General features: G+C 40.3%; 1 protein-coding gene across 6 annotated transcripts in view; it reads right to left on the reverse strand.

Annotated features, from left to right (window-relative positions):
* The window catches only part of LOC140714604 (myosin-10), a 174,143-nt gene that overhangs the window by 146,108 nt on the left and 13,648 nt on the right, over nucleotides 1–14,387 (reverse strand). For all 6 annotated transcript variants that reach the window (XM_073025938.1, XM_073025936.1, XM_073025934.1 and 3 more), the window contains exon 2: nucleotides 3,244–3,615. In XM_073025938.1, the coding sequence (XP_072882039.1) occupies nucleotides 3,244–3,588 (345 nt within the window). In that variant the 5' untranslated portion in view covers nucleotides 3,589–3,615. The remainder of the gene's footprint in view (nucleotides 1–3,243; nucleotides 3,616–14,387) is intronic.

Genomic DNA, 14,387 nt, shown 5'->3' on the forward strand with positions numbered 1-14,387 from the left:
AGAACAAATTCTAGAATTTTGATGCTAATCATCTTGGGAACGGCAGAAAAGGTCAATAACTACTCCTGGGCTTGTAGTGTTTTATAACTTTCCTGTTAAATTGCCAAATAAACTCCTTAGCTACTACCTGCATTTTAAAATAATACAATGCAAATATGTTTGTTTCCTGCTTGTGATATCGGACTAAGCTCAGTGTGACTTGCCCACCCCAGATTCAGTATTGGGCACTGCACAGTCTCAATCTGCACTACAGACACGGTGTAGATCTGACATTACTGACAGAAGAGTGATAGTGACAGACTCTGAAAAGTGCATATACAGCTATAAGTGAAACTGCCAATTTTTAAACTGACTTCATCCAAAACATCTTGCCAACACTAGTTCAATAGAATTATTCTCCAGATTTACTTCATTCAACCCTACCATTTCCTTCCGTCTCCTTCAAAAGGATCAATTATTCCACATGACTAAGAATGCTAGATTTAGTCAAATATTCATGTCTCAAATTTTTTGTTTAATAACCATCACATGCAGTACTTGTGCTCAATCTTAAGGAAAGCGTGCTGCATGTCTTTAAAAGTTCATATCCAGCCCTTGATCCTATCAAGTGATTTTGAACAGGGCTGGTAATATCAGCCCATTTGACTAGCCATTTTTTAAAAAAAAACATGGACAGTTTAGTAAAATTATTAAAGAAATAGGAATATTTCTCTTCCCCACCCTTCAAAAATATCCTCGAGGGCGGAAGATTTAGCATGCTGATTAACTGCTGATGGGACTGTCCAGTGAAGACCTCAAGATCATCAGATGCAATTACTAACCTGCACTGAATCATTCTCAGTGCTGCACAGTAAAAAGGGGCAATAACCCTTGGCCCCAGTGGCCAGATTCTTGATACATCACATCAAATTGAGACTGCTTATGAACTACACCCATCTGTATAAACAGATTCGACATAACAGCTCCTTTATACATATTTGGAGGGGGTTATGAGACAAGGAGAACTTTGCTGGATAGCAATATTAATTGAGCAGTTACTATTTCCAGGCAGTTACTCAATGTTTTTTTTTTCTAAAAAGACAAAGCTCAATGGGCCTTCAAGAGCTTACATAATAGTGGGAAACCAAGTATAGCAGAATTTGTTTCCAGTCCCGGCAGAACTTCAACAACGGTCAATAATTCAACAACCTCAACAGAATAATCTGTCATCTCAAAATTGTAACAATTGTAACAAATCTTACTGCAAATCATAAACATGACATTCTGCAGATGCTGAAAGTCTAGTGAAACACAAAATGCTAGAGTCCAGACTCCAACCAGGGTCCATGGATCCTTTGCCTAATGGTACTGGTTCCTGGCATAACAACTGGGAACCCCTGTACCTGAGGAGCTCGGCAGGTCAGGCATCATCAATGGAAAATGAACAAACAGGGGACGTTACAGACTGAGACTAAAAAAAAAAACACAAATGAAGGGTTTCAGCCTGAAACTTCAACCGTTATTTCCACAGAAGCTGCCTGACCCGTTGAGTTTCTCCAGCACATTACCTGTGTCTTGTAGCTATTCTGTTAGTCATATTATTTACATCCTGGTTATGACACAAAGCCTCAAAGCTAGAGGATGGCAATGGAGAAGGGGCATTAACTTTATGGCTTTTACATGACTGTCAAGTATGGGCCAAAAATTGAACTCACACAATTCTGAAACTAAATGGGTTAAACTCAGTAATAATTTGTACAATGTTAAAAATACCAAACTTAAAATTCTCCAACAAAAACAATTCCTGTGGATCAAAATTAAAATAAGCCTACAGATATTTGAAACCCAAAATATCACTTCCCCTCACCTCTGCTCTCAACCGCTTCCTTTTGACTATAGGAAGGATACAGTTACCCTGTTTTCATCTTCCATCCTACCAGCAGCTGCATTCAACAGATCCTTAGCAGTTTCTGCCATCTACAAAGTTCTCAGCATTTGAAAGAAACTGCTCATGTAGAAATCTTAACTGAACCTAAAGTCCCTAATCTATATTACCCTGCTAATTTTCCAGGACAGAGGTGTCACATCAGAACAAAATTCAATCAAGGTGCTATGGAATGAAACATTTTGGACAGCAAGGAATAAATCTGTCTGCTTACTGCCTTTACAACTGGTTAACTTGCAACAGTCATTTACTGTTGATAGATCAACATTCACAAATCAATGGTTTTCAAATAGTTTCTGGCATACCAGGTTAACTCGTAAACTCCTTAACCATAAGAACTTTACACATTTAAAAGTTATCATTTCCCAAATGGATTATTAAAATATTTAGACATTTAAAAATGTGGCTGTAACTAACATTACATCTGTTGGGTGTGTTGCCAAAATGAGGGGAAAATGCCATTGGTAATTAGTGGAAATGAAAAACAAGAACACTGCTCTAACAATGTGCGTAACTCAGCATCACAATATGAACCTACTTCATGTCAAAGCAACATCCCTTCTTGCAAATTAATTCTGAGAGAAGCAACAATTCTGCATCAGGTTTTAAGTTTGGGAAATATTGTGCAGTTCCAAAAAAGAATGTTTAATGATCAAATGGACGCAACAACCTGATTATGAAGATGTATATATCCATTTACTTGGGACTTGGCTTCTATCTCATGTCCAAGTCCATCAGCTTTCCAGCAACAGATTACTACCCAGAGCTGACAAGTGGCAGGTGAATAACACCATCACCAATGGTCTGATGCAAGACAAATGACAAACTTAAAGCACATGACATTAGATAATCCAGCTGGTGATAATAGCATCATGATTGAAAATATTGAATCAACAATGGGATACAAAACGACCAATCAAGTTAATAGGCGGTTAACAGCAAACAACCCAGCCAGAAATTACCAAATACCCATGTGTTTGATCATTTAATAAGTGAACAGAATTAATGTCTTAACTAGCAGGCATGACCCTTCATTATTTACCACTCAAAGTGGACAAAGGTTGATGGGAAGAGCTGGTAATATTCCAGGTAATGATTGAATCTAAACTTTTCTAGCAGCAAGTGAGAATTTTCAATCCCCGCAAGGAAAGAAAATCTGTATAATTTGAACAGATTTTGTCAAATTCCACCCCCCGATCCTAACAGCAAATGTACCTCTTCTCATACAGTCCCTTCCAGCTTGAGCTCAGTTAAGATAATTCAAAAATTTTTTTTCCAATTTAGTCTTTTTGTATAAAGTTTACATGCTTGAAACTTACATAAATCAAACCGGAGTAATATCGATCCTTCAAATTATGCAAGACTGATGCTTCATTCAAGCAGGTTAGCTCAGCCATGTCTTCCACTTTTGAGAACTTGGGAGGATTCATTTTCTGAATGTCATCTTTGTTGACCAGGGCTTTCTTGCCATTCTCCATTAGCTCCACCACAACCTCATCACCTCGCTCTTCCTGAATGCTTGCAGCCTCAAAACCATGGCGCTCTGACGGCACCCACACAAGCTTTTTGGCAGTCCAGTCAGCTTGGGTAGCAGGGTTGTAAACCAGAGCCCTATCCACAAAGAGATACCTCTCTGGGTCTTCATGAAGACTCCGCTGCGCCATTGGAATTTAAAAGCAGTCAAATATTTCCTGTGAAGAGAAATCCAGAAAAAATGTTAACATTAACTACGCTGGTTTAAAAATAATTCAAGTAAAAATTAAGATTGCACAAACCAGAAAGTCAAGTGACAAAAGGATCAGGCAAGGGAAAATCTTAATCGTTGAACTAGCTGTTGCTAGATCAAATATACATCCACCACAATGGTCAAGGTATTGCTAAGAGTGACTTCCCTTGTTCATCCAAGAACACATTGCTTAATGGTCTCAATACGTTACAGGGCACAGATTCCAAGATCCAGCAATTCAAAATCTGGCATCCATAAGATACTGCCACTGTATTCCACGGCAGCCATCTTTGGCCATGGTCCAACATTAACAGTCACTAACAAAATGGATCAGTCCTGGTTCAATGCAAATCAAGGTTAACAATATATCAGGAGAAGTACTGGACACAACAAAAAGGCATTACCCTGGAGGAACTATGATGTAGGAATCCTAGAGCAAATACAAATGCAGGAAATCTGAAATAAATTTAAAGATGAGGCCACTCTGATGTCAATTTCACAGCACTGACTGACCTTAAATACCTTCAGTATATTTCTGTTATTAATGCAAGAGGAAGTGCAATAAGTCAAAGAGAATCAGCATTTTATCAATGGTAATGGATCCCATAATTAAAGGATCAGGTGCTAGCTTTGCCAGTCACAAATGTTCTTTGTGAGGTGATAGCCATACTTGCAGATTGAACAGAATATCGAAGTCCCCTGTGAATGAAGCACTTCTATACCAATAAGTGACAGGGTATCAAGCATACCAGGAAACGTGCACTACAGAAGTCGATTCCCCTCACTGATACTCAGAAGCAGCGACCAGCAAATCCTGCAACATTGTCACAAGACCACTGACCTGAAATGCAACTAGCATTTCCACAAATACAGTAGAGTAGCAGTTTAGAAGCAGTACACCCCTCATTTCCAATTCGCCAAAGCCTCCTTATATTTTACTAGACATGGTAGCAAAGAGAAGCACAGCACCAGTAACCTTCACTCCATCACCACAGCTACAGTGTACAATATCTGCAGCTCACTGCTGAATTTTGAAAGGGATTTCTTAAATGGCTCTAATGCCAAGACTCCAACTACGAAACGTACCAGGAACATCGGCACTTTCAAATTCTCTCAAGGCCCCATTTAATTGATCATGGAATTAAAAAAAAATACATTGACACTGATCCAGTCTTTAAAAAGAGGCAAAAACCTGAATACTAAAGCACCATTAAGGGATAGCTCCAACCACCACTTTTGCACGCAGATGGGCATTAAATGGGCACTTTGGTACCATAGAAGGTAGCACTCTATTGCAGCTTGGGGTGCAGTTCAATTCCGGCGCAGTTCTACGGGGAGCACGCTCGCCCCGTCACTCCACAGGTTTTCTGTGCGCTCTGGTTCTCTCCCCACCCTCAGTCCAAAGACATACTGGTTAATAGGTTAATTGGTCATTGTAAATTGTCCTTTGATTATGAATTGTTAAATAGGCAGGGTGCTGGGCAGTGCAGTTCATTGGGCTGGAAGGACCTGTCCCACACCATCTCTAATAAACAAAGCCCATCAACAGCTCCACCCTAGTAAAGTGAAAAAATCTTACCCACTTTACTTCAATCATGACATGAAAATTTCCTTTGCCAATCTAACATACCCACATCAAGATCTTAAATCTTGGTTATTCAATCCTATTTCGAATTGTTTGTCTGTGTATATTAGTCTTTTGCTAAAGCTGTCTACTTACAATTTACACTTGGTTGCATGCACGTACATAGCAAAGTGAGAAGGGGGATGAAGTAAAAACAGCTGCCAGAGCTTCTTTAGAACCTCATTCTCTCTCCAATTTTGAGAAATGTTTAATGCACTTTGAGAGTCTACATCATATATGTCAAACTCAAGGCCCGCGGGCCAAATCCAGCCCACGGTGGAATTATCTTTGGCCCGCGAGATAATATCTAATTACTATTAAAGCTGCCCCAGTAATCGAAGCGCCTATGGCGTATGATATGGCTAATGCTGAGTTTATTCAGGTACCAGGTTTTCAGGGTTTTTAGTGTTTATTCGGCAGTCTTCTTCATAAGAAACGGAATTTGTAAAGTGAAACACTTTGTAGTTATAGTAGAGACTGAGACACATGAAAGCAGGCTGAAAAAAGGGAGGCAACGAAAGCTGCAATCGCACGTGTCCGACTGATCCGGCCCGCATGAAGCTGCATTTTGCTCAATCCAGCCCGTGACCTAAAATAAGTTTGACACCCCTGGTCTACATTCTCCTATGTAAACACTCAGTTTAGTTTTACACATCCTGATTTCAACACAAAGCATCTCCTTTCACTCACAAGTTCCATCTACTTAATAAACCATTATCACACAATAGTTATTCCCCAAGCATTAAAATGGAGGACCTCTAACCAATTATTGTTATCCAAGACAGTAATTAGAAATTCCTATATCAGTTTGACAATGAAACAGTCAAAATAAAAATCGCCAGATTACAACCATTTCAGTGGAAGTGATGCAGCTGCTCCGATTTGCAAGCTTGATAGCATGCTGAATTTATTGACACCTACAATGTGGACTCGCTTTTCATAGACTCAAATCCTTTAAAGCGGCAACAAAATTATGAACGTGTGCTACCCATAATCGATACAAATTTAGCCAGAGGTTGGCATCATTTCACAAGTTGTGAACGTCACAAATTCTCATTTCACAAATTATTAAATTTTAAAATTAAATATGACATGTCAATAAACATTAACTAGTTATTAATTTTACAATCAGAAGGGAAATAGAAACCGGAGGGAAAATGTCAACTGCCATAAAATATATTGAGATTCCGCAGGGGGGAGGAGGGGAAATGGGCATGGTAGTGCAGTGGTCAGCACAATGCTTTACAGCATGCCAGCTCTAAAAAATGGGTTAATTTCAACCACCCTCTTAGTTCACCCCATAACTGTTAGGGTTAGTAAGCTGTGGGCATGCCATGTTGGCACAGGAAACATAAGAGACTTTCTCAGGCTGCCCCCAGGTTTCAGTGTGAATGAGTGACAAATAAATCTAATCTCATCTTAGAATTCACTGAACAAAATATTTCTGGATTTCCAGGAGAATTTTGGAAAAATGTTTTGAAGGTGAAATCAATAAGGTACAAACAAAACTGGGACATCAAAGCAGCAATCTGGCCTACATCTTTAAGAAAATGAGAATTCTGATCCTGCTTTCACCTCCATGCTTATATTGAATTCGGGCAAGATCTTTAAATAAAGACAATTCCGTGTTTTTTTTTAATCTACATTCTAGTTTCACACTAACATTACTGGGTAATAAAAAAAACCATGTTAATTCATAAAAGGATGTGTCACCTGGGGCATGAAGTTTGGATGATATTTTGATTTGCATCGTAGCAGACTCAAAACATTTTCACACCTGTATGGTTAAATTACATTTAATGTGGCACCTTTTTATGAGCTCTACCATGCATGTATGCATTATTTTTAGAAATACTGCCTGAGAAAATCAATTACCAGCACCAACTGCAGCTACATAGACAAATTAAAAACTCAATTTCATTGCTCCAAAACACAAGCTGCCCTTTTACATGAAGGGAACATGCATTGTATCAAAATGTAATAACCTGGCCAGAACCTTGCACAAATTGTATTAATTCAAAATGTTTGGCAAAATAACTTGGCATCCCATTGAATTCGCATAAAGTCACCTCTCACTAGTGGGACATTGAGCAACAGGCTATTCAACTGAGCTTAGAACATTTGTCTTTGCAAGTTGAATTCCATGTAGGGAAATAAACCTTCCAGGAGATTCTGTGGCCACAGAGAAGATGCCAGGATGGTGTTACCTCCCAGGTGCTACAGTCAATGATGTCTCAGTGACTGCAGCATATTCTCAAGAGGGTGGGTGAGCAGCCAGAAGTCATTGCACACATTGGAACCAAGGTGAAAGATATGAAAGGAGAAGGAGGTCCTGCACAGTGAACGTAGGGAGTTAGAGAAGAGGCTGAGGAGCAGGACCTCCAAGGTGGTAAGCTCTGGATTACTCCCAATGCCACGTGACAGTCAGGGCAGGAATAGGATGATAGTACAGATGAATCAGTAGCTCAGGAAGTGGTGCTGGGGGCAGGGTTTCAGATTTCTGGGTCATTGCAAACTCTTCTGGGGAAGGGATGACCTCTACAAAAAGGTGTACACCTGAACCAGAGGGAACAAATATACTTGTAGGCAGGTTTGCAACAGCTATTAGGGAGGGTTTGAACTAATTTAGCAGGGCAAAGGAACCAGTCTGATAGGGCTGAGGATAGGGCAGTTAGTATACACGTTGATGCGGTGTGCATGGAGACTGAGGAAGGACAGGGAGATTAGTGGTTAAAATGGAATCTCTGGTCTGAGTTGAAGTGTAGCACTAGGGCAAAATCAAAAAAGGTGATGAATACAGGACTGAAGGTGTTATACTTGAATGCACACAGTATATTAGATGATCTTGTAGTGCAGTCAGAGATTGGCAGGTACTGTGGGCACTGATTTGTGCTGAAAAATCATAGTTGAGAGCTTAACATCCAAGGACATTGTATTGCAAGAACAGGCAGGTAGGCAGGGAGTAGGGTGGGGTGACTCTATTAAAAGTGAAATCAAATCCTTAGAAAGAAGTGACATACAATCAGAAGATATAGAATCGTTGTGGGTAGAGTTAAGAAACAAGGGTAACAAGACCCTGATGCAAGAAGTGTACTGGCTTCCAAACAGTAGCCAGGATGTGGGATAAATTACAAGTGTGATAGAAAAGCCACGCAAAAGTAATGTTACAACAGTCATGGGGGATTTCAATATGCACATAGATTGAGAAAAATCAGGTTGGTGCTGGGTCCCAAGAGACAGAATTTGTAGAATGCCTACAAGATATCTTTTTAGATCAGCTTGTGGTCGAGCCCACCAGGGAAAAGGCAGTTCTGGATTGGGTGTTGTGTAATGAACCAGATTTGATCAGTGAGTTTTAGGCAAAGGAAGTAGTGATCATAAAATGATGGATTCATCCTGCAATTTGAGAAGCTAAGTCAGATGTATCAGTATTACAGTGGAGTAAAAGGAATTACAGAAGCATGAACGAGGAGCTGACCAAAGTTGATTGGAAGGGGGCACTAGCGAAGATGACACAGCAGCAACGGCTGGAATTTCTGGGAATAATTCAGAAGGTGTAGCGTAGACACATCCAAAATAAATTGTTTTCAAAAGGCAGGAAGATGCAACCATGGCTGACAAGGAAAGGCAAAGCCAACCAACCTAGAAGCCAAATAGGGGACATAATAGAGCAAAAATTATTGGGAAGTTAAAGGATTCAGAAGCTTTTAAACACAGAATGCAATAAAAAAGCCACAAGGAGAGAAAAAGTGAAATATAAAGGAAAGCTAGCCAATAAGGATACCAGATGTTTTCTTTTCCCCAGATCTGTTTAAAAGCTAGAAGTGAGAATGGATATCAGACTTCAGGAAAATGTCACAGGAGAGGTGGTAATGGAGACAAAGTGGCATATGAACTGAAATACTTAACATGTTGTAACTTGGTCCACACTGGCAGTATGCCAGAAATTCAGAGTCGGGGCAGAAGTGAGCGTAGTTGCTATTACTAAGGAGGTGGTGCTTAAGAAGCTGAAAGGTCTGAAGGTAGACAAGTCACCTGAACCAGACAGACTGCACCCCGGGTTCTGAAAGAGGTAGCTAAGGAGGTTGTGAAGACATTAATAATGATGTTTCAAGAATCACTAGATTCTGCAGGACTAGGAAATGGCAAATGTCACTCCATTCCAAGGGAAGCAGAAGAAAGGAAATTATGGGACAGTTAGCCTGACGTCAGTGGTTAGGAAAATACTGGAGTCCATTATTCAGGATGAGGTTTCAGGGTACCTGGAGGGACATGATAATATAAGCCAAAGTCAGCATAGTTTCCTTAAGGGGATACGTTGCCTGACAAACCTGGTAGAATATTTTGAGGAAATAACTGGCAGGATAGACAAAGGAGTGTTAGTGGATTTTGTTTACTTGGATTTGCAGAAGGCGTCTGACAAGGTGCCGCACATGTGGCTGCTCAAGTGTCACATATTATACGGAGGATACTAGCATGGATAGAAGATTGGCTAATTGGCAGGAGGCAAAGAGTGGAAATATTGGGGGTCTTTTCTGGTTGGCTGTCTGTGAGAAGTGGTGTTCATCAGGGGCTGGTATTGGGACTGCTTTTCGTGTTATATGTCGATGATTTGGATGATGGAATTGATGGCTTGGAGGCCAAACTTGCAGACAATACTAAGACGGGTGGAGGGGCAGGTAGTGTTGAAACAAAGTCAGAAGAACTTAAATTGGGAGAAGAGGTAAGGAGGCAGATGGAATATAGTGCAGGGAACTAAAGAGCTAAAGAGCGAGACCATAAAAGCATAGACCAATTTCTAAGCAGGGAGAAAATTCAAAAGGTGCAAAGGGACTTGGGAGTCCTCATGCAGGATTCCCCAAGGGTTAACTTGCAGCTCGAGTCAGTGGTAAAGAAGTCAAAAACAATGTTAGCATTCATTTTTGGAGGACTAGAATACAAGGGCAAGGATATGATGCCGAGGCTTTACAAGGCATTGGTCAGAACAGACTTGGAATAGTGATGCAGTTTTGAGCCTGTATGTGAGAAGATGTGCTGGCAATTGAGAGGCTAGCTACTGAGACAGTTCACAAGAATGATAGGGTTAATATATGGGCCTGTACTTGCAGCAGTTTAGAAGAATGAGAGGGGGATCTCATTGAAATCTACTGAGTATCAAAGAGCCGAGATGAACTATAGAACATTACAGCACAGAAACAGGTCTTCTGGCCCTTCTTGGCTGTGCCAAACCATTTTTCTGCCTAATCCCACTGACCTGCACCTGGACCATATCCCTCAAAATCTGCCTGGCTCTCGCTTCTGGTCCCGAAACCCTGCCCTTCCAGTCTATCTGGGCCGGTATACAAATTGTTCAACAGCGGATTGTACCTGGCATTAGGGCCCAGGTTCTGCTGCAGTGAAGTGGGCATATAACATGCCATCCAGCCCAAAGCCATTCTCAACCTTTCCAAATTGGCTCACCACTCAAGAGTGATCTAACTTTGCACCCGGGTAATTTGGATAGGCATCGAAGTTCCTCTGCCTCAACGACTCCTCTCCAAAACTCTCATTCCAACTCCACCTGCAAAAATTTTGCAATGCACCAACGCTGCTCGTCCCTCGAATTCGCTTTGCCTTCAGTCACTGCTTCATTGTTTGCGGTGATAGTTTACAAGTTACTTTAGAAGGTTTGTTAATTATGTTTCTAGTCAAATTTCTTACCTTTCGAGTTACTAGTAAGCTGTCGCTCACCTTCAGTGGGCCATCTTAAACCGGAGCTACAGAGCTTTCAGTTCCCAAGCACATTCTCCTTATTAATAGAAACTACATTCACTTCTACCCTTGACAATCTCGAATGAGTATTTTGGCTGTCTTAACAGTTCACTGTCACTTTTGTATATTGTGAAAGAATGCTGCACCAAATCAGACAGCATGGATGCTCTCGATGAAGGCACTGTAGATAGCACCAGTTTGTTCCAGGGAAGATGGAATTTTACTAACTGCTGCAAAATTATAGTGCGTCCCACATGAGGCCTTTTGAAATAATGATGCATAGGAATTTGAATGTTAAAATAATGCAAACAGCAGAACTGTTATTGATGAGCTGGTGGGAAGCAGACACACTTCTATGCATCTCCACTGTTCAGAGGGCATTCAGTTCCAAGGTGTCATTGCAACAGGACACTAGATTCTTGGTGGCACTTGGATTTAGTCGCCTCTGGTATTAGGGTTTCTGGAGGGAATAATTTGGGAACAGACTCTTGCATAGATAAGGAGGTAAACTCAGAAAAGGTAGTTTAGGCAGTGGATACCTCACACAGATAACAAGCTCCGAATACATGACCAAGGTTTTCACTGCCATCTTAAAAGACTATCCCTTGATTGAGTTAGCTGGAATATTGCTCACAGCTTCCTTGAAATGCATGTCTTCATCTGCCTAATCATCTCCCATGACAGAGTGGCACACAACAAACATGCTCAAGTTGTAATGACACACAATACCACTGCAAAGTCAGTCAACTGCTAACCAGAAGATCTACTGGACCAGATATGCCACAGAGGCTAAAAGAAAAAGTCAAAAGCATTGTGGTGAAGAAGTCATGCCTTTCCAATACCTTCAAAATGCACAAATTTGATGTGGAGTACTCCCGCATGCCCAGATAGAAACAACTCCTACATCATTGGTACCCAGACCACACATTAAACTCTCATTCCCTCCAAAATTCAGCGCATTGTGCCTACAGTCCAACTCGTTTACAAAGTGCACTGCAGTCACACAATAGGACTTCTTCAGCAGCACCTACAAAGCATAGCCTCAACCACTAAGGCAGCCAGGGGCTTCAGCTGTGTCGAAACAACACCACTGCAAATCTCAACTTGGATTCATTGTTTCTTCATCATTGCTTGGTTGCTATCAAATTTACAAATTTGAAAACCCCTTCAGTAGTAGTAATGCAGTCATTCACTACCAAGGACAATTTGGGATAGACTTGCCAATAATTCTTAAATTCCACTAGCTCCTACAGTAAACTTAGTAAAAGTGAGGCCAAAGTTCTGTAGAAATCCCATTAGCAAAATTAGCATTAATATGATCTACAGAGTTAGAATTTTAAAATTCTGCTCAGCAACCTGGTTTGCTCAGATTTTCACTTTTGACAACAGCACATTAGTGAGCTTCCAGTCTGTCCCCTTTGTCTTTGAAATCAGTGTGATTTAGAATCTCTTCCTGTATTTCACTAACACAATGGACAACTTTAATTGTCACCAAAAATACACAGGTATTTGCCAGTGTCCTCCAGGATGCAGAATTGAGGATTTTCATCCCCACCCTCATTTTGCCCTGTGATTTTCCTTCTGGTTATTTGGCACCTTTTCTCGTCTTTCTCCTGTGCAAGTTTGAATGTCCTAACGTTTGTGCGAACTATGGAAATATTTACTTCCTCGTTCTCAAGTTTCCAGCAAGTTCATTTACTCTGTCATTTAGGCAGGGTTAGTACCTTGTTGGATTTATGCACATAAAAGGATATTAAAGCAACCCATATAACTTTGTAGACCTCAACTCCAAGCCAGAAGATTACCATTGAGGTTTGCTGATGACATTGTTTTCCCAATCAGATGGAAAGCTTGACTAAAAAATGCTTAGAACTTTCAGATGTTACAAACACTTGTGCTGTCCAACATAATTGTTTAAAACCAACACTGTGGAAGTATTTTTCTCCGCACATTTCAATAGAGGACTACACTGCCTACCTATTTTACCACTCAAGATTTTAGTTAAATCTATCTGCATATACTCCACAAAAGCAATCATACTTTTAATTTTGGTATCAAACTTCTTAATTATTGCCCTACCCCTCAAAGTAATAACGTAGTATAAAATGGACTTTCCAGTGTAAAATCCAGCACAAAAACCAGGCAACAAATTCTTATTGGCTTATTTATATAGTGGGCAAAAGAATAACTGGGCACCCCTCACAAAAGCAATCTGCCATATGGAACGTTTGTCAAATATACATGCCATTGCATCTGAAGTTGTACCTTTATTAACATTCCACATCACAGTTAATCACATACAACAGCTGCAAGTCCATAGTTCCTGTCCTATTCTGCTCCAAATGCTGCAATACAACTTCCAAAATTCTTAATTTCTCCAAAAACAATGGAACACTAGTTATTCAGCTTTTTCTTTTTTGCCCAAAAACTATCACATTTAATTTTATCATGCCTAGAGCCAAAAAAAACTATAAATATTCCAGTAATCATCATTACTCTATTTTATAGAGTATCATTTTATTGGAACTTGACACTCTCATCACTTCTGAAATCACATTTCTGCATTTCCAGAATTGCAAACTCATCTGAATTATTCCCCCTTTCCAAGTACTTTTATAAGACCATGTGACATAAGAGCAGAATTAGGCCATTTCCCCCATTGAGTCTGGTCTGCACAGCCATTCAATCAATGGCTGATTTTTCCCCTCAACTCCATTCTCCTGCCTTCTCCCATACATAACCTGTTAAACCACTATTAATCAAGAATCTATCAATCTCCACTTTACATATACTCACCAATTTAACCTCAAAGGCATCTGTTTCAGTGATTTCAACTGATTCACCAACCTCTTGTTAAAGAAATTCTTCATCTGTACTAAGAGGGATGGGCTTTAATTCCAAGGCTCTGCCCTTTGGTCCCAAACTCACCTACTACTGGTAACATCCTCTCCCTGTCGACTTTCTCCAGGCCTTTCAATATTTGGTAAGTTGCAATAAGATTCCTCCCCCCCCCCCCCCCCCCTATTCTTTTAAACTCCAGCAAGTACAGGCCACCATTTAGTTAACTCTTTTTGTTAACATTTGTTAACTCTTTCATGACTGGGATCATTCTTGTAAACCTCCTTTGGACCCTCTCCAATGTCGGCACATCTATCAATAAATATGGGGAGAAAACTGCTCACAATACTCAATGTGGTCTGACCAGTACCATAAATGGCATTATCCTTTTTACATTCTAGTGCCAACATTAAATTTGCCTTCTTTACCACAAAATAAACCTGCAAGTTAACCTTCAGGGAATCCTCCCAAGACTCTGTACCTCCGATTTCTGAATTTGCTCCCCACTTAGAAAATAATCTGTG

This window comes from Hemitrygon akajei, chromosome 22, assembly GCF_048418815.1.
Source record: "Hemitrygon akajei chromosome 22, sHemAka1.3, whole genome shotgun sequence".
Lineage (NCBI taxonomy): Eukaryota > Metazoa > Chordata > Chondrichthyes > Myliobatiformes > Dasyatidae > Hemitrygon > Hemitrygon akajei.